Here is a 26,605-nt window from a genome sequence, read left to right on the forward strand (position 1 = left end):
GCACCCTCTGTGCCTTGCTCTTAAATGCAACCAGGCTGGTACCGGGGCCGGCCAGGAGGAACAAGGGCATCTCAGGTCCACCATAGCCCGATGCAGCCCCAGGGCTTCTCACCACGGCCACCATCCCGTGCCACTTGGAACCTGGTGGCAGAGGGACTCGGGAGGGTCCATCCCAGCCGGGGGACGATGCTCTCAGCGATGTCCGCTCCGCACACGTGGCTGCAGCGCGTCTCGGTGACAAACATATGGCAGCACAGATGGTCCGTCTGTGAACGGGGCCAAAGCCTTGACTGCAAACACACCCCCAGCGGCAGCAAGAAACAGAAACACCTTCCCAAAATCCCCCACTGCGGCCAGGATGGGTCCGGCTGGGATTTGCTCTTGCAAAAAGGGGGAAATAACACTTATCCCCCGCCCCCAGCTGGCTCCTATTTTATTGTTAAGGGGGCACAAAAAGGAGTTTGCAAACTGCAGGTGGAAGTGCAAAATCCAAGAAGAGCGGCAGGTTTCCCACCCTCAGCTCCCAGGTTTGAAAAATCCTTTGGATTTACATGAACCGTTTCCAGTTTGGGAGGGGTTGGATGAGGGGAAGTATTTTTTCCCCAATGCAAAAAAAAGGAGAGTTTTGAGGGAGGAAACTGGGGTAAGAAAGAAAAACAGACTGGGGATGGATGTCCATCCCCCCCCGGCGATCGACTGCTTCCCTTTCCCCGTGCTGAGTCACAGCTTCCAGCAGGATTTCCCGAAGAGCCCCGTTCCTGGAAGCTGTCCCAGATCCCAGAGCACATCCCAGCGTTATCCTGCCCTCCCCGCCCCAGGCTCCCCCCGAAGCTTTTGGGGTAAAACAGCAGCACCCAGGGCTGGGAGTCCCAGGGAAAGGGGGCCCTGGGTGGTGGCAGAGGCGTAGAGACGGGTGTCGTAACCACTGCACGGCTGTGCAAACACGACGTGTCTGAGCAGCTTCCCTCGTTCCCGACGGATGGGGAGCAGCCGGGAATCACCACCCCATGTACTGGTTTCTGAGCGGCACAAGCCCCGCAGCCCTCAGTCCCCCTGCTCGGAGCTGTTTGGGGGCATCACTTGCCCTTTTGGGTGCCTCCTGTCCCTCCTTCATAGAACCACAGAACGTGTTGGGTTGGAAGGGACCTCTCAAGGCCACCCAGTCCAACCCCCTGCAGCAAGCAGGGACATCGTCAACTAGATGAGGTTGCTCAGACCCTCATCCAGCCTGGCCTTGGATGTCTCCAGGGATGGGGCCAGTGTCCCACCACCCTCAGTGGAAAGAACTTCATCCTAATGGCTGATCTAAACCTGCCCCGCTCTAGTTTAAACCATTGCCCCTCGTCCTGTCGCTCCGTGCCCTTGCAAACAGCCCCTCCCCAGCTTTCCTGGAGCCCCTTGAGGGACTGGGAAGGGGCTCCAAGGTCTCCGCGGAGCCTTCTCTTCTCCAGGCTGAACCCCCCCAAGCTCTCTCAGCCTGTCCTCACAGCAGAGGGGCTCCAGCCCCTGGAGCATCTCCATGGCCTCCTCTGGCCCCGCTCCAACAGCTCCGTGTCCTTCTTGTGCTGAGGGCTCCAGGGCTGGACACAGCGCTCTCACCGAGCGGAGCGGAGGGGCAGAATCCCCCCTCTGGATCTGCTGCCCACGCTTCTTTTGATGCAGCCCAGGATGCGGTTGGCCTTCTGGGCTGAGAGTGCACATCGTTGGCTCACGTCCATCCAGCTTTTCATGCACCAGGACCCCCAAGTCCTCCTCCGCAGGGCTGCTCCCTATCCCCTCATCCCCCAGGCCCTACTGAGGGTTGTCCCCACCCAGGTGTAGGACCCTGCACTTGGCCCTGTTGAGCTTCACGACGTTTGCTTGGGCCCAGCTCTCCAGCTCATCCAGGTCCATCCCCGTCTCCTGATTTCAGCCCTCTGGGGTCTCTCTCTCTGCAGTACGGCCAGCTCCAGCCGGGAGCTCAGACCCACGGGGGACAAATCCAGCCCCCAGCACAGCACCCCAACCCCACAGGGCTGCCTTCCCCTGGCTTTTTCCAGCATGAGAAGGTGACAGGGTGGCACCGGCAAAGCTGGGAGCTGGTAGGGCTGAAGGGGGAAAGGTCGTGGGCAGCCCCAGCTGCGTCGGTGTCAAGGTTTGAGGAACCCACAATTGAGTGTCGTTTAGACAATTAGGTCCTCACCTGATGAGCCCTCCCCACCCGGGAAGGGGAATGGGGAAAAAACAAGGAGGGTTGAAATATAAAGAGATTTAACAGGATAAGACTAAATAATTAACATTCTTAACACTGAAGAACCAATATTGATCCTGATGCCAATATAAAATATATGATTATGCTCAGCTTATTCTATCATGGGAAGCTGCGCACTCACCCCAGGGATAGCAAATGTGGGACCCTGCGGCTTCGGGAGGAAGGGAAGCGCTCCGGGCTCCGGCGTCGGGGCGAGGAGTTCTCAGGATGGCAGCCAGCAAGGGAGAGAGAAAACTCCTCAGCAAACTTCCTAATTTCTGCTGAATGATATGAAATAACCCTGTTGGGAGCTTGGGGCAAGTGCCCGGCTCTCGCTCCTCCTCATCCCTGCACCTGGTGAGCTTGAAAACACCGAGATCTTGAAACCCGCGCCCCAGAGCTGGCTGTAAAGTAAATATTTTCACAAATTCAGACACTAGGGTCTTCTAGAAGCGCCGTTTGCCCAAGCATTAGAAGAGAAATTAGTCCTCTCAAAGCAGGACAGGGGGCAGGGGATCGCTGCCTGCTCTGCCTTCGGGAAGCCCAAATCTCCGGGGATGCTCCGGGGAGCAGCGAGGCAGCCCCGGGGGGGTGGAATTTAGTCCTGAGCCCGGGGACAGAATGAAGGGAGCCATAAAAGGGTGCGTTTCAAAGGACAAAAGGGCAAAAACAGGTAAGAAGGAGAAAAAGGGAGCGTAAATAGAAAACCGGAGCTTAAATAAGCGTGAAGAATAAAGCTTGGGAAGGAAAGGAATGGAGAATCTAAAGGAGGGGCCCGGCGCATTCCTGAGCCTGGGCCGGGAGCCGCAGGCACGTCCCAATCTGCCGTTAGAGCGGCGGTTGCCCAAGGCGACCCAAGGGGCTGAGTCAGGGCTGGGCGCTGGCCACGCCAGGAAGGGCGGTGGCCGCGGTGTGAGGCTCATAACCATAACCGCTCCGGCTCCGGCTCCGCCACATCGCACTGCGGCCCCGCTGAGGACCGAGCCCCCTCGTCACACCCCAGCCATGGTGAGCGAACCGGGACCCCCAGCTGGGGAGGGAGAGGCGGCTCCCTGGGGGCAGGAGGGCGATGGCGGAGGAGCTTTTCCCTGCGCGCGGCCCCGGAGGCGAAGGCGAGAGGGAAAGAGCAGACGGGGCCAAGGGCTGGGCTAAATCTCTGCTGGGGAGGGGGCCTGGGTGCAGGACGAGGCGGGACAGAGGGTCCCTGGAGGTGGAGGGGACCAGCGGGTGGCAGGTGTGCTGTTTCCCCCTTCCTTCCCTCCCCTCTTTTTCCCCACCAATGCTTCCGACGGCCATCGCCAGGCTCCGGGGTGCCTCTGCCGGCCCGTGTCCCTCCCAGCACCGGGGTAGGGGGGAGAAGGGCCAAGGGGCTGCAGCTGAGCACGGAAGCAACTCGGTTCCTCTCACATTAACCAAAAAAAGCCAAATTGAGCCTGGGGCAGGGCAGGATGTGGCAGGGAGGCCCCAGGATGCTGAGGTCAGGCAGGGAAGGGCGGGCTCCTCCCAGCTCTCCCCGAAGACCAGAGCCATGGGGGGGGGGGGGAAAAGCCCCCCATCCCCCCGTCTCACCCTGTCCATCCCAGCTCCAGAGGTTGTAGTTTGGGGAACCAACTCCGCTCGCGTTTTTCTCTCATGACTCAGAGTTTCTCCGCCATCCAGACAGGGCAGGGGGAGGGAATGGGGGAGCCGGGTTTATCTTTCCAGCCAAGCCGGGCTGGAGAGCGCGGAAAAAACTGGCACGTCCCCGCAGCTGCAGCGCAAGCTCTTCCCAGGCCAGGACACTCCTCTGCTGGGAGCTGACACCTCCCCAAGGGATTTTTCCATCAACCACTCCCCACCTCCTCTGGGTCCCTCCTGCCCCCACAGCGCCCTGCCAAGGCAGCGGAGAAATTAATACCCAAGAAAAATGCAGCCGGACAGGTTGGGGCAGAGGAGAGTCCTGGAAGAAAGCGATTGCAGGAGGCCCCCCCGCCGCCGCAGCCCCCATTTCCTCCAGAGATAGCCGAGGTCCCTCTTCCGCAAGCCCCGAGCTCCCCTGAACTCCCGCTTTTGCTCCCGCAGCCCACGGAGACGGAACGCTGCATCGAGTCCCTGCTGGCCGTCTTCCAGCGGTACGCGGGACGCGAAGGGGACAACTGCACGCTCTCCAAGAAGGAGTTCCTGGCCTTCATGAACACCGAGCTGGCCGCCTTCACAAAGGTGAGCAGATCCCAGGCCAGAGGAGGCTCCCATGGGACGCGCTTCAGCCCCCCCCGCCCCCACCACCCCGGGACAGCGATTAAAGCCTCTGAGCCCACCCGCACCATGGGTGGGCAACGGGAAGAGCTCGCTTCCAGCAGAAGCCGAGTGGGGCCTGACAAGAGTTGGGCTGCTCCAATCTGCCTCCCCCTGCCCGTCCCTCTCCCCTGCTGCCGAACATCCACAGCTGGGGCGAGGGGGGGTTCAGCGAGGGGCACCTGGGCCCCCAGGCAGCCATCGACCTCCATCTCTTTGGTCTTTTGCAGAACCAGAAGGACCCAGGGGTGCTGGACAGGATGATGAAGAAACTCGATTTGAATAGCGACGGGCAGCTGGACTTCCCCGAGTTCCTGAACCTCATCGGGGGCATCGCGGTGGCCTGCCACGACACCCTGGTTGTTAAGACCCCTCACCCCTAGACCCGGCCGCTGCGCCTCCCCCCACCACTGTGAACATTCCTCCAAGAAGGCCGATACAAAGCTGGAAGCAGCGCCCTTAAGATGGGGCCATCCCTAGTCCTCATTTTTATGTATAAAATAAAAGGTTTAAAATCCTAGCGTAAGGCATGGCTTTATTTTGGCATCATGAGCGAGGAGAAAGCACTATAAAGCAGCCCGGCCACGGAGGGAGCAGGATCTCTAGGTCCTACCCTCTGCTTCTCCACTGAGGGGAGAACATGCTTGCTCTCATTCTTGGAATCCAGAACCTACCATCTCCCTGGCCTTGGAGATGCTCCAGCCCATTTAGGACCACGGGGAAAGGTACAGTAATACCACAGGGTACAACTACATAGGGTAAACACAGCGACAGGACGACCAATACGGGTAATTTGAGCACTGCTAACAGCAATCAGACACTAATAATTAGAGGAAGCGAGCCCTGCTGGCATGATAAATTATTTTCCATTTTCTGGAAACTTCAAACCCCTCCCAGGGCGGGAGGAGAGGGAGGGAGGGAAGGTGAAAAGAGGAAATTTAATCTCTTCTATCTCAGTAAAGCCAGCTGAGCTACAGAACAGGAAGATCAAGATGGTCCGTTTACTTTATTCATGCGAGAAGCTGATGATTTTGAGAAATGTTGCTAGGACAACAAAACACAAAGTCAACACTGGCACCTGAACGCCGAGCGGCTCGCCTGCCACTTCCGAGGGGAGCAGAGCTGTCCCCGAGCAGGGCCAGGCTCTGGGGTGGCCCCGGTTCCAGACAGTGCCACACTCCTGGGAGAGCCAGGCTCGGCTCTTCCTGCTGTCCCCTGCTGTCCCTGCTGCCGCAGGGGCTTTGAGCTCTTCTTTCAGGAGCCCAACGCTGAAAGATGTAAGAGTTGCTGCCTCTCAAGCAGTTTCTAGAGAGCGCGCTGTGTGGTAACGAGGGCTCAGCGAGAGCCACCCTCTACCCTCCGGAAAAGATTTGCCTTGAGACAAGGGTATAGAAACTTCCCGTCAGGCGGATCGGGAAAAAGAAGGGCAAGTTGCTACTACTTGGAAGCAGCGAAGAGTCTCGCTAGAGGAGGTGGGGAAGAGCCGGGAAGAGACCGCACAGGCACGGCTACGGTGAAGAGACTAAACTAAAAGCTGAAACGGTGGGAGGTGAAAGTTTCCACACTCTGCTGTGAAACGAGACCTTTTCCCTCCACTTGCACCCCTCCCCGGGACACGGCATGCCCTAGCGGAACTGGAGCGGGCTGATCCGCAGCCCGATGACATCTTTGCCGATCTCCGTCACCTGAGGAATAAAAGGGAGATGATTAACGCTAAAAAGCGACTCACCGGCCCAACCCCGTACCCGGCCGTCAGAGCCTAGACGGTTCTCGAGAACGCCCGCTGCCAACCACTGCACTGCCAGTCCCTGAGGTTTGAACATTTAAACTGCACAGCATTTCACAACTCCCAAATGCCAAGTCCTCCAACATTCAACTTGACCCAAAATCCATGCCAAGGAAGTTTAAGGGGAGCACTTTAAGTTGCTGGAAGGGATTCTCACGGGAAACATCATGGGTTAAGAGTGGGTGGTAACGGAAGTCAAGACGCCCTTACCGTAGTGACGCGGCAGATCTGCCCGTGGAACTCCGGGCAGTAGCAGGCGCCGCTGAGCGGACACTTCTCCACGGGTTTGCCACGATAAATGGGTCGGTAAGAAGCGGCACAGATGTCAAAGGGGTTGTGCATGTCATAGTTGAGCTGGTAGGTGTCAGTGGGATTCTTCTCACACGCCGACAAGATCTTGCGAGTCTGCAAAGAGCAACCACGTTGACCAGAGGGGCAGCTAGGAAGAAATCCAAAGAGGATCTGCCAGGGCAGATATTTCTGCCCGTGCACCTCAGAGACGTACCTGCTGGGCCACCTCGGGCTTTGGACCCAGCTCCAGCAGCCGACGGGCAAAAGTAGCAGCCGTCTTGAAGTTTTTGAGCTTGAAAAAGAGGTTGAGAGCAGTACGCAGCACCAAGATCATGTGGACGGGCTGCAGGTTGGAGTGGGTGAAATAGGCAGCCATCTGCAGGAGGGAGAAGGAGGAAAAGCAGGGATACAATCACCACAAACCATGCGAATAACCGGATGCCCTGAAAATGCTGCAAGAAAACACCTCCCAAGTAATCCCTGCCATATCTGCTTTAAAGGAGGGAACAGCAGAATTCAGGATCCCCAATGCCTTTTTAAACCCCAAAAGTCCCCTCGTGAACCTCGTAGTGAAAAAATGCACAGAGTTTCTGTACCTCGCAGATTCGCTTCTGCTGCTCCAGGGTCTCCTTGGGCAGCTTCTTCCGCTCAATCTCCATCGAGAGTCCTACAATATACTCCCGGCAAATGGCTATCAGCTGCTGGGCCTTTCAGAGAGGGAGAGAGAGTCAGGCATTCGGCCTCCTGCCCCACGGACATGCAGACGACGGACAGAAGAGTCCGCCTCTCACCTCAGCAATCTCCTGCTTGTTGTCCACCACCAGCAAAGGCACGCTGAGCAAGATGGAGCGGAACTTCTCCACGGCCTCCTCAAATTTGCCAGCTGTGGTGAGCTGGTAGCACAGCTGCAGGCGCTGGATCAGGTCATTGAGTTTCAGGCCAACGGCAGGGAGGGCATTCTTCAAGCCAGCTTCTTTCCTGGGGGCACAGAATTGAGGTGGGGGGGTACAAACGGGACCACCGCAGAGGCTAGCAAGAACACACACGTCGTCAGCTCGACTGTGACTTGTCAGAAACATTTTGAACCTAGGGCCACGCTGGTTTTCTTGGCCATCAGCTTAGCGCAAAAGACATCCATGCATCCATAATTCTGCCACCCACAATGCCCAGCTCTCCCTGCATTAGCGCAGGCTGGGAAGTCTGGCTCATTTTGCTACAGCGGCTTCCAGGCACCACTTTAAAAAAAAACACACTTGTGGTTTCTCTAGATGCCTCAGAGCAGCTTTGTCAGAGGCAGAGCATTAGTGCTGGAAAACACACCATCCCAACTGCCTCGCTCTGATTTTAGTCTCAAAGAAAAAAAAAATAAAAAGAGGAAGGAAAGCAGTTCTTTAACATCTTTACATCTAACAGCAGGCACCAGAAAAATCCCGCTAAAGCCAGAATGCTCCCTCTTTTATGCAGGGAAGGTCCTCCCTTCACAACAGAGGGAGGAGACGTTTCTGGCTACAAGTGTCAAGGAGCCTGGGAGGTACAAGGAAAAGAGCACAGAAAAGGAGCTAACCCGACTGCTTACCAGTTGCGATGTGGGTATCCATACATGGTAGGGAGACACGGCAGGGCTTGGTAGGTCGTACGGCCACGGGCATAGGTCTGCAGGAACAGCTGCTTGTAGGGTCCAAAATTTGTTACTCCTACCTGGTCATGGAGGAGCTGAAAGACACACATTCACCTGGTGAGTAAAAGTTGTCTGGGGCTGTCCAAAGGCTGCGCAGACATCACCCAAGCTCACAGCACCTCTCATTTCACACCCAGAGAAACCAATGCATGGATTGATTCACAAAAGGACACAAAACAAAGCTTCAGATTGGATCAGAGACAAAAACCTATGCGGGCAAGGGCACAGTCTTTTCCCTAGAAACTCCAGGGGAAACTTACTCTCATTGCTGTCTCAAAGGAGCCGGCCAGAACGTGGTCAACAGGGAGCTGAGAATTGTTACACCACACCTACAAGAACGGAAAGGAAACACGTGCAAGAGGAACCATGTATATGCACACATCTGTCTTACCTACCCTCACCACCCCTAACTCCCCCCTTAACAACGTCCCTACGCTCACAGACGAGTGTTAAGAAGAAGGACTGAACCCGAAAAAAGCGGCACCAAAGTAGAAAGTTTCTGAGAAAGGCAATCAAAGACTTGTGCCATTACCTGAGCTGGGCTGGTGCCCTTGGTGGGTGGCACAAAGAATCCATCCTCTGCTGCTCCCGCTGGACCAGCAGGAACATCCTGGGGGAACACACAGAGCAGTGATTAGTGGGGAAGTTTCCAGCACCCAGATGAAATCAGAGCTGGCCACAGCTGTGGTGACCAAGTCTGCAAAGAAGCCTACAACACATTTCCCCCACCTCCACCACCACAAGCTGTCATTGCCTTCCCAAGTAAGTACAGCCAGGCTACTTAAGAAACCTCCCAGAAGCCTCCTACCAGTTCAGGGGGAAGATCCAAATCTTCTTCGACTTCCCATCCACCTCCTTCTTCCTGTCCTTTACCCAGACCTTCCTCTCCAAAGCCTTCTCCAGCATCCACAAAGCCATCTGCATGGAGGGGGCAGGGGGAAATGGTCAGAGCTCTTACACAGACACACTCGTACGCTTCTACAAGTAAAACTCTTGGATTCACCCACCTTCATCCAGCTGCAACTCTGCATCTTCTCCCCAGCCTTCGGTGCCGACAGTGTCGATATCAATATCAGCAGCCAAGGCACCCCCTTTGCCTACAAAAAGAGTAGGGTCCTTGACTTACTCATTTCTGAGTGGGTCAAGCGTTAAGTGAAGAATTATGCCAGCACCCTCCCCTCCCATCGCCAAGTGCCATCTTGTGCTAAAAGGCTAAAGATTAGAGAGATTTGCCAAAGATATGTAAATGCCAAGCTGGATTCCAACCTCTGGTAGTAACACATAAAAAACCTGAGGTGAACAGCAACAGTTCAGGAGCCACGGAGCCAAGTATCTCCAACTCAGCTTAATGCAACTTTCCAAGTCCAAAGCAATACCTTTGTTGGCAATTGTTCCTTCAAAGAACCCCTTGGAGACAGTCAGCAATGGCCAGTTGGTATCCAGAGGCATGACAGGAGCAGGAGGCTGCAGCAGCTTTGCGTTGTGATCAATGTCTGGAATCTGCACAGAGAGGAGCGGAAAACAGTTAGAGGCCACATAAAGAAAATCCCACTTTGACCAACCACCTCCAGGCGGCGCAGACAGTCTCAAGCCCAAAAAAGCGGTGACTGGAATGGAGATGGTTCCTCCCTCCCAGTAAGGAGCTGCTCAGCCAGTCACACTAACACCAGATCCCACCGTCATCATCTTCCCAAACTCTAGAGCTCTTGTAATGAAGGAGGAAGCATTAGTCAGTTTGCTAACCGTTTCCTTTTCAGGATCAAAGGTTTCCTTCAGGCTTTCAGCTTCCTCATCCAGACCATGAGTTGCAGCTGTGAGATAGGCCAGGGACTCTGAAAGGAGATAATAACTGACATGAATGATTGTTCTTCATTGTCTTGAAAGAGAAAACTTCTCATACCAGCACACATGGTCACAAAGGGAAGATGAGCAGCACACCAAGGCGTAGAATCACACCTTTAGGGGCGTCACTGGATTTAGAACTAGAATGCGCAGGCAACGACTGACCATTTGGATACGTTCTACACTCGCTTCAGGTCTCCTGGACGACATCCCAGCTCTCGGGGTACTTTCTCCTCATCTCATTCAGTTTCTCAAGTAAGGGATTACACTGATCTGCCTCCAAATACTGCCGTTAATCCCAACAACCTCTCCAGCTTCTCCCCAGCCCAGAGACATACGTTAGTCTGATATTACTCACTTTGCCCACAGTTCTTCAGGATCCTCACTCTCTCTGCCACGTCTCCTAGATACAAGGCATTCTGGTAGTGGCCGCTCATATCTTTACGGATCTCAGCTAAAACAAAAGAAAAAGAAGTCACAATTGCTTTGCTGTTCTTGACCTCCACTGTGATGCCGCTCGTTCCGTCTGGGAACAACACTCAGATCCTCTTATCTCATTCTTCTTTGCCACCACCCTGGCACTCACCTATCTTCATCATCTTCCGAAGCTTCTCCAGATTGCCAGTGATGAGATAGAGGAAGGAGAGCCTATCAAAGTTCTTGGTGCGCTGGTAGCACATCTCCACAATCTGGTGATTTCCCTGCAGCAACGCCACTTCTCCCAGTTTCTCCCAGCAGTTCTTGTCATCCAGAGCTTTGGCTGCTTCCAGAGCAATCTGACAAGAGAATCGAGATGGTTACAAAGGCTTTGCAGAAAGCAGTTTTCTCTGCAGGCTTCAGTTGATAATGCCCACGACGGAAAGCACAGGATTACAAGGATCACTGCACTAAACCATTCCCCCAGCTGAGGGCCTGCGCCTGCAGTCATCCTCAACTCCATCACTCTCAACTAATACTTCTTCTTCCCAATACTCCTCCTTCTCGCAATAAAGGTCGCAAGTGATGCCCCAAAGGACGTGCCTTCCTCACCGCACCAGCTGCCTCCTCACCTCAATGTTGCCGCATTCCAGCGCCAGGCTGAAACGGGTCTTCTCATCCTTGACAAAGTGGAGGGCCACCTCCGGGTAGCCCTTTTTCTGCAGGTAGGCAATGATGGACTGGCCCACGAGCTTAGCGTTCCTCACCATGTGCAACACCTGCAAAGAAAAGGCCCAGGCAGTGAAACCGTGTCACCACCCCATGCCAGGGACTTCCCTTTACCCCAAGGTATAGGTCAAGGAAAAGCACAGCGTTTCTCGTGTCTCCTCACCTCATCGTACTTTCTGTTGATCAACGCCAGCTTGAATTTGAATTCTGTGGGATCAATAGTGAGGACCCTGGGGCGGCACTCTCTGTCCAGGCAGTACACATTGTTCCCCTTCACACGGGTAACGTAGATAGGCAGGTCCAGGGTGCGGATAATTCCATGATCCCTACGCCAACACACAGCACGCGCGTGACGCACGTGCCAACGCATCTGTATGACTACATTCCCTACCTCAAAGAAGGCTCAACACTCTGTATGTTATTTTAACCTGGATTATAAAAGCAAGCCCCAGTCAGAACAACGGAGCAGCCATCCAGCCCAGCAATAAAATACCAGTGCGCAGGTTGAGCGACCAAACACGAGTATTTAGCTCCAGCTGTCTTTGGGTACATCCCTGCTGTAATCAAAGTGCTGTTTCACAAGCACCACCTTTGGTGTCAGCCAAAAACCCCCCCCCGCCATGGTAGTCTGCACAAGGCCTGCCAGTTCAAGGATTCCGCGCACGACTCCCAGACTCACCCCGTGGTGACAGCGTATTTGATGTGATTGCTGGTGGTATAGATGAAAACACCACTTTCATCCCAGGCGCCGCTCTTGACACGGATGTTTTCATGGATATTACACAGCGACTCCAGCTTTCTGTTGCAGATCATGATGGCTGGAGAGGAAAGCCAAAAGAAGTAAGGCTAGGGAACCCTCTGCTGTTAAACAGCTGGCTCTGAATTGTGGCTTTTCTTTCATCATCCCAGTAACACAGATTATATTCAAAAGACACTAAGGAGATGATGGAAAACACAAAAAACCTGCCACCATCTGCCGTTGTTTTAAGGGACTAGCCGGATCCTTTTTGAGGGGTACCAGAAGCCCTCTGTTTTACAAGCTCGTGGAAAGGTTTTGGTGAAGAGACAAAGCAGAAGGGCGCACACTATGAACGTCTTCAGCTGCACCTTCACCCCTAGCCATGGCACTGAACGGATTCTCTAGCAGGGACTCAGCTCCCAACCAAGGGAGGGGCTGGTGTGCACTAGGGTCCAGGTGAAACACTGTGCCCGCCCCCCCCGCCGCTTACCATGCTTAGCCAGCAGAGCTACATGGGACATGTCGGCCGACCAGATGACATATTTCACCTTGGAGATCTTCACCGAGGCCAGAGTCCTGGGAAAGGACAGCACTGACATCAGAGTTGGACAAAACCCCTCCACAGCAAGCTCTGCGATCAAGCTGTACCATAACGACCAGCGCCCAACACCCTGAACCCCATTTGCAGACGCTCTGAAGCCCCTTTTTGCAGTTCTGGAGCTACAAAATCGTGCGGCAGAACTGCGAGTCTCTGCAATCCGGTACAGCAAAACAAACCTCTGTCCATACTTGTGCAATAACAAATGTATTTGAGTGACAACTGAGTGCAAGCCCTAGATTTCCGAGGGGCTTTTAGGGATGGATTTAACAGAACAAGGGAAATAAGGTATTTCCAAGCAGCATTTGCCTTGTTCAATTTACTTGTAACTTTCCCAACACTGGAAAGACAAAGGCGTACAAATAAGGAAATGAGGCAAGTTCTGGGACGTAAGCGATGAACACACACCATCTCTATCTGCAGATAATCCAGAACCTTCTCAAGCCTCCAAAGATGGCCAAAAGCACCGACTCCTTGCATGTTTCTTTGTGGCTAGTAACGCGTCTACCAGCACAAACATGCTTCCAAAAGAGCATTTTGAGCAGATATAAAACCTAAAGGACAAGACATCAGGCAAGCTTAGCTCGACTGAGTTTGGGTTTTTTTGATTTCTCTCCACTTTTACAGCACCCGGTCCTGTAGTCACGGGATTTACAAGGGTATGGCACATCTCCCTGTGATCAATGGCACGATGCCTGCAGCATAAATTGCACCTTGGCTATGTTTACACTCTGCTCTTCGTAACAGTTGTTAGCCGTGGTTTGGATCAGCCTGACGCAGCCTGCAGCTGATGCTAAATTCTGGAGTGCATTAATAGCTATTACCTGTCCCCAGAGGGCATACGCCAGCAGGATTACAATATTAAGACTTCTCCCGGCAGACCAGATCTTACCGCTTCTGCTGCACGTCAAAGAGGGTGATGGAGTCTGCATCCCTCAGTAACAGGTTCCCGGTGCCAGCATAGAAAATCTCATCACAGTTCGGCACCTGCACCTTCTTCGTGATCTCATTCTTCAGGTTTTTGATTAGGATCTGCCATTTGGTGAGAGGAAACGCAACAGCACAGGAGAGTTAGGCAGATTCTACAAAGAAATTCAGGATTATTTTAACTCCGAATTTTTGCATAGATGAACCTCAGTGACAAGAGGCCAAAATAAGAGCTGCAGCCTCTCTCGAAGCAGAATCAGACTTTATCCTGCTGGAAAACCCAGCCACAAGTTTACCAGGGCGCAGACACAGCGTATCCTTTCTTTTCAGCCCCAGTGCTGTCAGTACTATAGGGCTGATCCAATCTGCCAGCCCTCTCTACAACGAGCACGTGAACAAAGTAAATATTAGGGAAAAGTGAGAGAGGACACATCGTAGACAGAAAAAGGAAATGGGGAAGTTGAGAGGGGAGAAGAGCAAGTGGAGAAGGGGAAGGCAGGGAGGAGTAACAAACAGGTACAAAATAAACTTGAATTTACTGAGCAAGAATGAATTTTAAAAAAGTTCAAAGAAAAAAAAAAAAGAAAAAATACAATATTCTTCACGGGGCAGAGAGCAAGAATTTTCCTCCCCATCACATCACGTTAATTCAAGCAGGGAAAACTTTCCATGACTACGTTCCCTTTTTTCTCCTACTGCAGTCCACAACTGAGAACAAAGAGCTTCAATAAAAATCTAACCTGTACTTTCACCATTTCCCCACTACGTTCATGCTCTGACAGTGACCTGGGGCCTTCCCCGTCCTGTTCTGGTCAGCTTTCATTCCTGAACTCCCCTGCTGTAGCAGGTTTCCAGCAACTGAGCTAAGGTTTACTGTCAAAGAAGTTAAATAATATTTCAACTCATTACATTTGCACTGTGTTATTATATTTCTTCATGTACGTCTGCAGCCCGCTCTCTACTGACAATGCTTTGCCAGTCCACTTGGATATCCAATAATTCTGTTAACCCAATCTCCCCGCTTTCCATCTGCACGCTTCCAAATGACAACATGCCCCATTAAAAAGACAACCCTATTAAGCTTGTCCCCTTACCGAATGCATGCGATCCAGGACTGCGAAGCGGTTACGAGCAACCCACACAGCTGTGAGCCCGGAGGAACGCTTCCCCTCAGGGGCTGGGGAGAGAAAAACGCAGGCAGTGAATAAAATCCTCTGGCACGCTCTTACAGCAACACATTAGTCAGTCTTGTTTGATCCCATCTTGGCCGTTGTAGCTGCTTCCTACTAGTTCATATTTAACCTGAGGCTATTCACAAGACTCATTTCCTCCCCCGCGATGTCCTTTCGGATCTCGGCGTGGCCAGCGCCAGCCCTTTTCTCCAGCCAAGGCACAAGACAAGTGGCTGGTTGTACCGCCAACGCCACTGCTTGGCTCCGAAACGGGCCATCCTGGGCGACAGCGCCGTCTGTCAAGCTAACGAGCAGAGCCTCGCTGGCCAAACGAACGGAGCAGCGAGGGTCCCGGCTTAAATGGAAGCCCCCCCCCTTTCTCTCTCTCCCCCCTGCAAACTGATATAACGAGCTGGAGGAGAAAGGCTGAGCTCTCCCCAGCACGCAGCTGGTCTCCCAGTTTTAAAATGCTAATACAAACACAGCGCTCCGCGTGTCAGACGGCACAGAAAGAACGGGACCGCAGGATGCGCTTCGGATGCGGGGAAGGCTTTTTGCAGCAGCAGAAGGGAAGAGAGAAGCAAGTGAAAGAGCTGCTGCTGTTTTGGTAAAATAAAATTTTCTTTAGTTCCCAATTTTCTTCAGTTCTCAGCCCCTTTTCTGACCAGTCCTGCTGCTTAACACCAGCAGTTTCGGAGACTCACCTGCTTACAGAGTGCTATTTCACCACGCACAGTGCCACTTGTGGCAGGTCTACGTCCTAACAAATGATTTAAACCTGGCTGTCTCACCCCCCAGCCCTCATTTACTACCCAACACGAGAAAGACTCATCTGAATTCAGTTCCCAGCTCCGCTTGGGATTTTCTGATGGCAGCTTCACCTGCTTTTCTGAATCGCCACAACTCAGCATTTTTACTGGCTTTAAGTCTTTAACACTTACTGTACATCAGGCAGAAAATGATTGAAATATATTCCCCAGAATACTGTTAAAACGCGGTAAGAAAGCTCTGCTTCCCTTGTAGGTGAAGTAAATAAGCTGAAGGACACGAGGATGACGACTCCAAGGCACATGTTAAATACCTACGTTAGAGTCCTGGGAGCCCATCAGAAGGTTGCATATGTAGGAGCTTGTTGGAGAAGATACATGACAACCAGTAGAATTTTACGCTATTCTTGAAAATGTATTAAAAGCGCATGGTTTTCATGAGGCCTCAACATTTCTTCCTCTAGAAGAATAAGCCCTTTTCTCGTTTAAAGGGTGACAAGCTGTGCGTCCCCAGACAAGTCAGCTTTGAACGTCTCAATCAAACTAAATATTTGAAATACATTCAGTAAGACTTAATCTATACGAAGTTACTGAAAAGCTCCCTTTCTCTTCCTCTCTCCAAGCACACCTGCTGACTGCAGGCAGCAAAGAAACCTTCCCTTCGTTAGTCCCACAGAAATCAATAAATCTACGAACAAGTGAGCTGGGTTCCAGTCTAACGCATTCATCACTCCCACTCGTTTCAAAGTCTTTACGACAGAGGCAGAAGGAACCAGCTGGAGTTTCAGATCCCAAATGGAATTCATGGTTAGGAGATAGAATTATATATTTATTTTTTTTTCCCTAAATCATGTTTTGACTTGTAAATTGCACAGAACTGATCTGGAATTTGCCGAGAGGAAGAATGACTACTGGCACCATGGCACTGTCACTTTTACAGCCACTTTTCAGAGTATAAAACCTCTTAGAACAAAACATATCTGGTGAAAATCCATCTTTGTTTGACAAGCCAGGAAGGCTGCCTGCTGCGTCGAAAGGGAAAATGGAAAGTTCCTAATAACAAAATTATAAAATATATATTTGGAGCAGTAAAATTTTGGGAGGAACATGAATTTTTCAAGTCAGTGCCGTGTGATATAGTGAGCGGGAAGCCTGCCAAACGATGCGTGCTGCAGGGGCACTGGGAAACACGGAGAAAGAGTCCAACCAGAGAGGCTTAGAGAAATGAAGCTTTTTTTATATATAACACACACACACAGTTGGAGAGCGGAGGAAGGCACAGCTACACGGTAATAAACACTCACAAGGATTAATGCGAAATAAGAAATGCCTACCATCCGGATTCTGGGAGTCTGCATCCTTGGGAATGGTGTAGAGGTCATAAGTGCTGTTCTCCAAGTTGCTGGCTCTCTGCAGAGAAGGGGGGGGGGGAAAAAACCCGTTTGGAGACAGGATTTCACAGAACCGACATTCACAGCCTGGCGGGACGTTCTTTAGCACATTATGCAGCAGGACTGACATACCGTGCAGAGAAGGACGGCGTTCTCAGCCGGGTTGTATGACATGTTGAACACGGGGAACTTGGAACCACTGAAGAAGAGTCAAGAAAAAAAGAGGAAGTTATAGTGGACCAAGGTCATTCCTACCAAAATCACCTTCTGATAAACACTCTTCATTTTCTGACATATACTGAGTACCAGAAAAGCTCAGTTGTGATGAATTTCCTGAATCAAAACCACTTGGAAACACTGTAAGAACATCAGCGTTTTATAAATGAAAGAGCTGGCATTTCAGTTTGAAACTTAAAATTAGTTTTAAAAAAAAATTTTATCTATTCACTGGTAAAAATTGACTTAAAAAACTTCTTAGAGCCAGTTGAAACCGAGGTATGTGAATACAACAATATGATCTATCTGTCAGCGAGCAACCAGAAGAGATTCAGGATATTGGCAACACCTCTTGGAATACGACGAGCACCCATCTCCTACCTTCGCAGCTGCATGACAGCCACGTCTTTTGAGCTGTTGAAATCGAGCTGGCGGAGGAAACGGTCCTTCACGTAATAGAGCATGTTGCCGTGCACAGCATAAGCAGGCCGCTCCCGCTCCAGTTTGAACACAATCATGCCACCGTCATGGCCTGAGAAAAAGGCAGGTGAGAATTCAAACGCGTGAATTAAATCCTGGGGGCTTTTCTCTCTCATTACGAAGATGACACTACCAAGCCCTTCAAACCAAGAAAGAGCCAACAAAAATCATAACCGATGACGTCCAGCCACCTCTGCCGCTCCTCAGCCTGCCTGGATTAACTCATTCCACTTTAGGTTTCCTAATAAATCTAAGATCTGACACTCTTCTAGAAACACTTTGCCTCGCTGGCACGCTTTTCTTTAAGTGTTAATATTAGACGGTGGGTTCCCCCTAGGATCTCTCCCACCCCTTCTTAGCTTTAGCAAGTTAATGCAGAGGCTGTCTTCTTCTAGCTTTGAACTGCAGCCGATACAATGAGATTGTGTTCTGCTAAATAAGGATCTTTTCCCTACGATACATTTAACAAAGGCATCTGCAAGTCAGCGTGTTCTGCAAAGTGTGCTAAAGAAATGCAAATCCTACATGGATTTCCTAAAGGGAATACGTTTCCTCTTCACAGCAACCTGTCACACACTGAGCAGGAGCTTTTTTTACCTGCAGCAAAGAGGTTGAGGTTGGGATGAGCAGCCAATACCCAAAAGCGATCATGATCACGCCGAAAGGTCTGGACACCCGTGCTAAATGTGCAACAGAAGGAATAAGAAATATAAACAAAATGGAAACCTTGGTGTAAACTTCTGTTCCCCAAATGAAGATCCTAAGCTTTGCCACATGGACCACCCCTAGCATTTGGCACCAGGAGTTCAGCGAGAGTTCAAAACACTGCATTCAAAGCCTTCTGTCAAATGACATATTCTCATTTTACACCTTTTCAGCAGCAGTATTACTAGACAAGTCAGCCCTCTTCCACTTGCTTTCAGGCAATCACAGCCCTTGCTCTTAACACGTGTCTCAAAGGGACAGAAAATGTGACAAACATGACTTCTCACTCACAAATTACCAAACACTGATGTTTTAAGAACTGCTAGTGTTCGGCTTGTCTAAGAATAACAGTAGGTCTCTTTCCTACGTGTAAAAACTTCCATCATACGATGGAGTCAGATGCTTGCCAAGCACTAACCGTTTAGACATATCCCAGACACGGATGCTCTTGTCTTCCGAATTGCTGAGGATGAGTTCCTGCCGCGGGTGAAAGACAGCGCAGGAGACGTTGTTGTAATGCCCCCGGCAAGTGTCAACTTCCCAGGCCTTCGATTCTAACCAGAAGTAGAAAAGAATAAGGAAAATAATCCTTAAACAGGTTAAGTTCTGCCATAGCAGCAGCACAGCAAGCACTTTATAATAAAACAAACTGCATCGGCCACTAGTTACTACACCATTCTCTGCAGTTTACATTTACGGTCTCTCTCTAACCACTAGCACAGCTCACCTAAGGGAAACAGATAAGCCAGATTACTGAAAAAGGTGCTAAGAATTGTATATAGTTTAGCTGGACTGAGCTGACAAAAGCCCAACCATTTCTGAGAGATGGAGGGCTTCTGGCTCTCAAATCACCTCCCTTTCTTATTCCGCCGCTGCATATTCAAAAAACTTCAGAGTCAAGTTTTTCTACTCCTACCAGCTCCTGCTCAGCAGAGCGTGCACAGCAAAGGAAGCTGGAAGTGTTTGCTAGAGAACTGAGCTCTCCTCAACTTCAAAAGCCAACACTGCTTGGGATTATTTACCACTCTATCGTACAGACTCGTTTGCAAAGTGTAAGTTACCTCCAGGTTCAGCCTACAGACGTTCAGACATAAATTTCAGCTCTTAACCCCCTTCTCCCTGCGGGCTCCCCCTGCAGAATCCTCTTACCGTTCATCCGCCAGATCTTCACTTGCCGATCGTCAGCTCCCGACACAATAAGTGGCATTGTGGGGTGGAAGGCAGCCCAGTTCACCCCACGATCGTGGCCCTGCAGGCAAAAGGACAACTCACTCCAAGCAACTTGGTGACTGAACAGAACGAGCAAAGGAAGGATGAAGCAACAAAGACTGCGGCCAGGCTTGCCAAGACACAGCTTTCATGACTTTTATACACCAAATGCTGACAGAGAGTAAGATTATAGATGCCCGCAATAATCAGCTTTGCAGATACCATTCTTCACCAGTAGAGCAAAGCTCGGCAGCGGAGCTGCACCACTTCCCAGCTTTAACAAGCCCTTGCAGAAGGCTGTCTCTACCATAATCTCCTCTGTTACTCCAGTAACACAAGGTAAGAACATCTGCTATTTAACTGAGCTTTTGGCTGTACAGAGAGCGCCGTATCTGTTTGGCTACAGCACAAACATCTCCAAAGTTCAGATTTTAACCCCGGAAAAGTAATGCCATGATCTGCAAGAGCGTGTAACTCTATAAAGCCAAGTCAGGTATTTCAACTCTTTTTTTCCCCTCTGCTATTTTTCCCAGCTTTTAGAGGATCACCTGCATCACAGAGATTTCATTAAATACATCTGAAAAGGCTGCCTTGCACACACACACTGACACCGTACCTCGAGAACGTGCTTCACAACCGCATCTGTTGTCCCAAACAAATCCACCCCCGTTATTCCCCGTACATCCGATTCCACAGCTCCAGGGGACAGGTTCTTCTTCCTTAGGCCTTGTGGAACAAAGAGGAAGGAGAAGCAGGGGCGGAGGAAGCAAAAATTATATTATCAAGACAATGTTTCTAATTTAACAAGTTGAGTGTTTACACACATCTTCAGGTGGAAAATGGGAACTTGAAAGAGCAGAAGAGGGTGAGAAACATCCAGGACTCCCTTCCACTTCTTCCAAAAGCAGCAGCTCAGATTAGACACACCAAAAGGGAACCTGCAATGCAGGTTCACACGAAGGATCACCCTGGCTCACAGGGACGCAGACAGCAGCGCCTCAGCAAAGGACTGACACATTCCAATTTTCCCCCTCTCACCCCTTTGCTAATCTGAGCTTGGACCTTTCAGGGGACTTTCCCTTTGGACAACCTGCCTGGACACAAAATATTTTCAGGAACGAAATTAAGCCTGTTCCCACTTCTGAAGAAAACTAAGTCATCCAAGTTAAAACAGACCTATATCTGCTATCCTTCGTTAAAAGCCAACGGAACACAGTAAGGAAACCAAGAACCAAAAAAAAGCTTCTCCAACAGTGCCCAGGGAAAAGACTGCATAAAACACTCTAAAACAAAACTTCGAAAATATGTTTTTCTATTTAAAAGTACTTGGACCAAGGATGCCATCACGAAATTTAGGAAGGATAAGAAAAAAACTATGCAGGATAAAAGCAGAATTGCACTGGATGCCAACAGAGAGGGAAGTGTAAGAAAAATCCAAACGATACTGAAGACAAAAATTCTTATTTTCTTCCTGCAATTCTGGTCCCCAAACCCCTCAAGGATTAACAGCTCAACCTCTCCGGCAACGTTAGTCTAACAAAACCAACGTGTTAAGCAACATCTCACAGCAAAGCAAAAACGCTCAACACACTGAGTGAGCTGCACATAAAGATGGTCCAGGTAATGGTGCGGGACTTGAACGGCTGAGTAGATACTTCTACAGAGCTTCTACTTCTACAAAGTACCCCCGAAAGGAGCAATAAAATATACATAAGCCAAGACAGATGAGTGAAGAAACTTTTAGAAGAGAAAATACTTGAGCCTTTGACAAGCCAGTGAAACGGGACTGGGACACAAGTGGAAAATTTCTGGTGGCACTGCACAAATGGAGAGGAAAGGCAGGACACTCACAGAACACAGCAGCCTCCTGCAGGGCTCCGGGGAGGGAGCCGGGACAGAAAAGGGACTCAGAACAGAAAGGCTGGTATTAAGCATTCTGAGGACAGATGTTATAAAACACCAGAAAAGGAGACGCAGCTCAACATGCACGCGAGCACTCAGAACAGGTATTAAAACAACCAGAGTAAAAGGGCAACGTGCTCATTGTGAATGACAACTTGCAAGTTATGAGAGAAAGAATAAGACAGATGGGCTTTTGCTCTGTTCTCTTCTTCAGCGGAAACTAAAGAGGGCTCTTGGCTACAGACTCTTTCATTGCTGGGCTCAGGTTCCTTCCCGTCCCTGTAATCCATCCACATTCAGTGGGCAATTAGAGAAGTGCAGTGGAAGCTGCAGTTGTACCAAAGGTTTTGCCAGTCATCAACGCAGATGCACTGAGGGTGCTCAGGGAGAGGCAGTCGGGGTCTACAGACGCTATCTGGGGACTCTCAGCCCAGGTCCTCCCAGTCCCAGGGCTTCCCAACCCCACCGGGTGATCCTCGCTTAAGCTGGTCATCCAGGTAGACCAAACAGAGCCCGGACAGAATAAGGAAGTTTCCTGCCAAGCATCAGACATAGACATTGGCCAGCCATAAGTAAGGTTAAACAGGAGTTGGTGGGTGATGTTAGAGCACGCACAAAAGCACTCTCATCGGGGTGAGACCACTAACACCCTCCTCACGGGTTAATACTTACAAAGAGACAGAAAAAGACGGAAGATTATTTTGTAGTTCCTGCAGGTTAATATCAGCATCATGAGCAAGGACTTCATTCCACAGCATAGGCAAATAATACAACACGAATGTTCATGCATTTTTATATATATATTAGCAAGCTTATTCTGACTGCATTCACACAGTCTCTCTCAGGAGATTATGAGGAAACAGACCCTTTAACCTTGAACGTACTTGTTTTACACTGAACATCCTTTACCAGAAGGTTTCAAACCAATATAGTAATTCAAAACAACAGGGCCATCTTGACATTCCGGTGCCCAGTCTGCGTCACACTCCTCATCCCTCAAACTCTCTGCTGAGGCTGCCAACAGAGCCGACAGTTTTGGGAAGAGGATTTTGGAATGCGACCTTTAAACTCATTTAACTGAGGGCATCAAAAAACAGTGCTCATAATCCCCAAACCTGCTGAAAACAATTCCCACCGATGTCAGCAGAAGCTGCAAGTTAACAGCGGCGCTCAGAAATGGAGTTACAGCTCAACACCAAATGATGCTCTCTATGACTAGGATTATGTGCACAGCACACATCAGGCAAAATGGGGAAATAACCCTTCCCAGGAGACTGCCAGAGTCAGAACAGAATCCTGCTACAGACATAAAGTCATTTGGGGGAAAAACTGGGGAGCGGAACTGTATTTTGAATCCATTTCTCATCTCTATCTTGGTTTTTTTCCACACACTAGTATTCTCGCAGTGTCGTGTCTGACTGGAGAGACAGCTGAGTCAATAATTCAGCGTGTCTCTAAAACCCCTCATCACGTATCAGCTGAGAGAAAGAAAAAAAAAAAAAAAAAAAGGTCTGTACCATCTCCAAACCAATTTGGCAGCTGGAACTACTGAGAGAGAGCGTTTGTGGGAGAATGCAGCAGCAAAGCTTACCAGCAGAATAGCTGTTAAAGTCCCCATGCTGGCAGTACAGAGAGGGGGACAGGTTTTAAATAACCAGGATATCCTGTCCCCAGCCCCTACTGTTGACACAGCTGGCCGTGTCTGAGCGTGTACTACAAATAACGCAGCGTGCCCAACCAAAACTGCAATGGCGAGAGCGGCAGGTCGGATAAAGGCTGTCTCTAGAATAGTTTATGTTATAACACCACCAGTACTGCCCCTGCCTCCCACCAGTCTCTTCTCTCCATCTAATATTTTCCTCATTTCTAGCTTTTCATTTAGGGATCATATTTAATTCCATTAAGTCACTCTGTGGCCTAGGTGCAACTACGAAATAGCTAAGATATCACCAAAGTACTCTGGAGTTTTGACCTGCGACTCCTGCTCTGATCTTTAGGCCACGCTTCATTTTATGAAGCGGACAAGCGGCTTGAAAAAGTTCGAAGAATCCCTAATAATATTATCTTCCTGTCACCACCCACAGCTAGGATACAAAACAAAAACCCTCAAAAATCCCAAACCCTACCCTTTTTGCAATTCAGACAGGGGCCTTCTTATCTTTCTCTCAGAACAAATGACTTACTGCTGCCTCCGAGAGTTTTCCCAGGGGATAAAGGTGATCCCGAAATTCTTAAAATCCTCTGGCACATCTGCAAAGCTGATCAGTTGACAACACAACGTCCCTTCTGACAGCAATACTCTTTGCCTATATTGGCTATAAAATCAGGCTGGGAGATTAGGGTTGTAGAATCTCCGTCTTTCAAGGTTTTTTTGGCTGCACAAAGCTACCGCTCACCTCACCTACTGTCGCAGAAGACTTGCTTCAAGCAAAAGGGTGGACTAGATGAGGCCCCGAAGTCCCTTCCATCCTACAACTTCATGAAAACCAAGTGGAATAGGTTTTGGCCAACAGAGACGACTTAATTTTCTGCCTGAGGTTCCTGCAGACAACAGGCTACTCTTCCTGCTCTCAGATCCGAACCCCTCTTTCCTGCCTCGCTTGGCTTTCGGCAATTGCAGTTTTGAAGTGGGCTTTGCCACTGGGTACCCCCTTCACCTGGGCAGCTCACCAGAAATATCCCAAACGCGCACAGTCTGATCCAAGCTGGCTGACACTACCAGGTCCTCAGAGGGGTGAAATTGGGCACACATCACATAGTGGTTGTGTCCTGTCAGCACACTACAACAAAAAGGACAGAAAATACCATTTAAACATAAGATAGATTAATACACATCCCAATTAGCAGCAACAGCAATAAAGCTCAATCTCAGGAGGGATGAAGAGGAATATAGGATTGCTAAATGCTACTCGTCAAGAGTTAGCGTGACTGAACACTGAACACATCTGTTCAAGAGAACTCAAGGGAATTCAAGGGCCGACTTTCTGATATCAGTAACTTCACAGGCTTCAGCACCGACACATATTATTTTAACCTCAAAACATCTCCAACCAAACAACATATGAATTTATGAATATAAGTCTAGCGGCATCAGAATAAACGAGCAAAAGACCGATGGAAATAATTGTAACAGATCAGTTCTCTTTGTCAGCTCTGTTCCTTCAACTAAGCATGGTTTCTGCTTGAAAACAACAAATGAAGACAGCTCGCCCCCAAACTGTGCAGTTATTTTTTTAAAGCACTCATTGATTTTACCAAACACAAGTTCTGGACTGCCAGTTCCAAACCCGAATGGTCTGATCATCAGAAGCACTCAAGATCCAGGGATATTCCTAAAAAGACAAAATATTCTGGATACGAAATACCACACAGCCCAGACATTCCCTCCCCGCACCAATTTTTCTAACTGTCCCCAGGAATGACCCTTTTTAAATCTTATTTCAGATTTTATAGGCAGAATTTCTGCCTTTTATGCCTCTACAGAAGGCCACCATACCTGGAGCGCCCTTACGCAAGTCCAGCACAACTTTTTTAGCAAAGATTCCCATCCAGGGAAGCAAAAGACAGATTCTCTTTCACAAACACAAAGGGAGCAGGCACCCATCACCGGGGTAAGGAGGAGAGCAGCTTACGTGGTGGAAGAAGGTGGTGCGAATATAATCCAAGTGCCCGAGCAGAGTGAAGAGACAACGGCGCAATTTGTAATTCCAGACCTGCGCAACACAGAAGCAGAACAATGACAGCACGTGCCACCACCTGGTGGATTTTTTGGGGTTTTCTCACATTTCAGCTCACCTGCAGGCCTCTCTCTTTCATTTTAAAATATTCTCCTAACACGAGCTACAACTAGACTTCAAGTCGCTGCAGTTAACTCTAATGTCTCTGAAACAGGGGAATTACAATTCCCAAACAATATTTCCCCACACACACACACTCTTTCTCATCTTTTAACCAGTTTCTTTGCACATTCCCTTCCCTGCATGACACCTTTTAGAGAACAAGAGCTAAAGAGGTAAAATTTTACCTTTATTTTGTAATCATCTCCTCCAGAGACAAACAGAGGCTGCTGTTTGTGGAAATCAATCCCTCGAACGGGTCCTACAAAACGGGAAGAGCAGGTTGGACACAGCAAGGTGGCTGGAGCAGTCCCTTGCACCACTCAAAGGCTACAGTTTGCATTCCTCCTCACTGCTTTTGCTATTAATGAATTAAGAGCTTCAAATCAACCATAACAAGTCACGTAATAATCTAAGATCCCATTCTCAAACCCGTTCCTTTCACAGAATTATAGACTGGTTTGGGTTGAAAGAGACCCTAAAGATCATCTAGTTCCATCCCCCTGCCCTGGGCAGGGACACCTCCCACCAGCCCAGGTCACTCCAAGCCCCGTCCAACCCGGCCTTGAACCCCTCCAGGGATGGCGCAGCCACAGCTTCTCTGGGCAACCTGGGCCAGGGGCTCACCCCCCTCACAGCCAAGAATTCCTTCCTGAAATCTCATCTAAATCTCCTCTCTTCCACTTTGAAGCCATCACAAAACACCCAGGCCCCTCTCTGTATTTACTGTTCAGTTTCATGCCAGAAACAAAATTATTACCCCACTTTATGCATATGCAAACAGTGTTCAGAGACAGCAAACTGGCCACAAAGAAACATAGGCTAAACCAGACGTAACCTGAAGTCAAGCAGGCAGAAGCCTTAGCAATGCTTCAGCAGAGCCTCCCTTCCTCCTCCCACACCCCAGTCTTCCTCCATAACAGGTCCCAACGCCTCCCCTCCAGACACTGACCGTCGTGCTCATCGAATTTGTCGATGAGGGTGCACATCCGATAATCCCACAGCTGTATGACACCATTGTGCAGGCTGGTAAGGATCCACGGCCGCTTGGGGTGAAAGCTGAGCCCTGCGAGACACACAGAGACGTGACAACGACGCCTCCGAGCACCTGGGAGCCCAGAGGCCCGGGGGAGCCCAGAGGCCTGGGGGAGGCCCTCCGGCCCTCCCCGCTCAGGGACCCCAGGGGCGGGCGACAGCTCCCGACACGGCTTGCCCAGGTCCCCAGGGGCTCCCAGCAAATCCCGAGCCCAACCCTGCCGTTACCTTTCACCCGGGCCGATTTAGTCTCAAACTTGGTCAGCATCGCTCTCCGCCGCGGCCCTCAGCGCCGCCGCCACCACCACCCCGGCCCTCCACGTCAGCGCCCCGGAAGTGCCCCAGCTGACTTCCGCTTCCGCCACCTCCCCGGACCATAGA

At 50.3% G+C, this 26,605-nt stretch overlaps 2 protein-coding genes across 2 annotated transcripts; one reads left to right on the forward strand and one right to left on the reverse strand.

The window, feature by feature from the left end:
* The first annotated feature begins 2,968 nt into the window (after nucleotides 1-2,968).
* S100A11 (S100 calcium binding protein A11) lies at nucleotides 2,969-5,025 on the forward strand. The gene is made up of 3 exons (XM_054182707.1): nucleotides 2,969-3,238; nucleotides 4,292-4,429; nucleotides 4,735-5,025. Exons 1-3 carry the CDS (start codon nucleotides 2,984-2,986, stop codon nucleotides 4,885-4,887), a joined length of 546 nt encoding a protein of 181 aa, XP_054038682.1. The 5' UTR covers nucleotides 2,969-2,983; the 3' UTR covers nucleotides 4,888-5,025.
* Nucleotides 5,023-26,580, reverse strand: COPA (COPI coat complex subunit alpha). Its single transcript, XM_054182706.1, has 33 exons — nucleotides 26,453-26,580; nucleotides 26,142-26,255; nucleotides 25,378-25,451; nucleotides 24,986-25,066; nucleotides 24,609-24,685; nucleotides 24,024-24,133; nucleotides 20,068-20,177; nucleotides 19,392-19,491; nucleotides 18,661-18,796; nucleotides 18,135-18,217; nucleotides 17,439-17,589; nucleotides 16,974-17,040; nucleotides 16,785-16,860; nucleotides 14,606-14,688; nucleotides 13,477-13,616; nucleotides 12,477-12,562; nucleotides 11,927-12,065; nucleotides 11,411-11,573; nucleotides 11,151-11,297; nucleotides 10,688-10,877; nucleotides 10,460-10,555; nucleotides 10,003-10,091; nucleotides 9,636-9,759; nucleotides 9,267-9,356; nucleotides 9,068-9,177; nucleotides 8,792-8,869; nucleotides 8,520-8,588; nucleotides 8,158-8,294; nucleotides 7,373-7,559; nucleotides 7,178-7,288; nucleotides 6,796-6,957; nucleotides 6,501-6,695; nucleotides 5,023-6,189 (listed from the first exon to the last, which is right to left on the reverse strand). Exons 1-33 carry the CDS (start codon nucleotides 26,490-26,492, stop codon nucleotides 6,130-6,132), a joined length of 3,675 nt encoding a protein of 1,224 aa, XP_054038681.1. The 5' UTR covers nucleotides 26,493-26,580; the 3' UTR covers nucleotides 5,023-6,129.
* Nucleotides 26,581-26,605: the final 25 nt, after the last annotated feature.

This window comes from Rissa tridactyla, chromosome 23 (genome assembly GCF_028500815.1).
Source record: "Rissa tridactyla isolate bRisTri1 chromosome 23, bRisTri1.patW.cur.20221130, whole genome shotgun sequence".
In the NCBI taxonomy this organism is placed as follows: domain Eukaryota; kingdom Metazoa; phylum Chordata; class Aves; order Charadriiformes; family Laridae; genus Rissa; species Rissa tridactyla.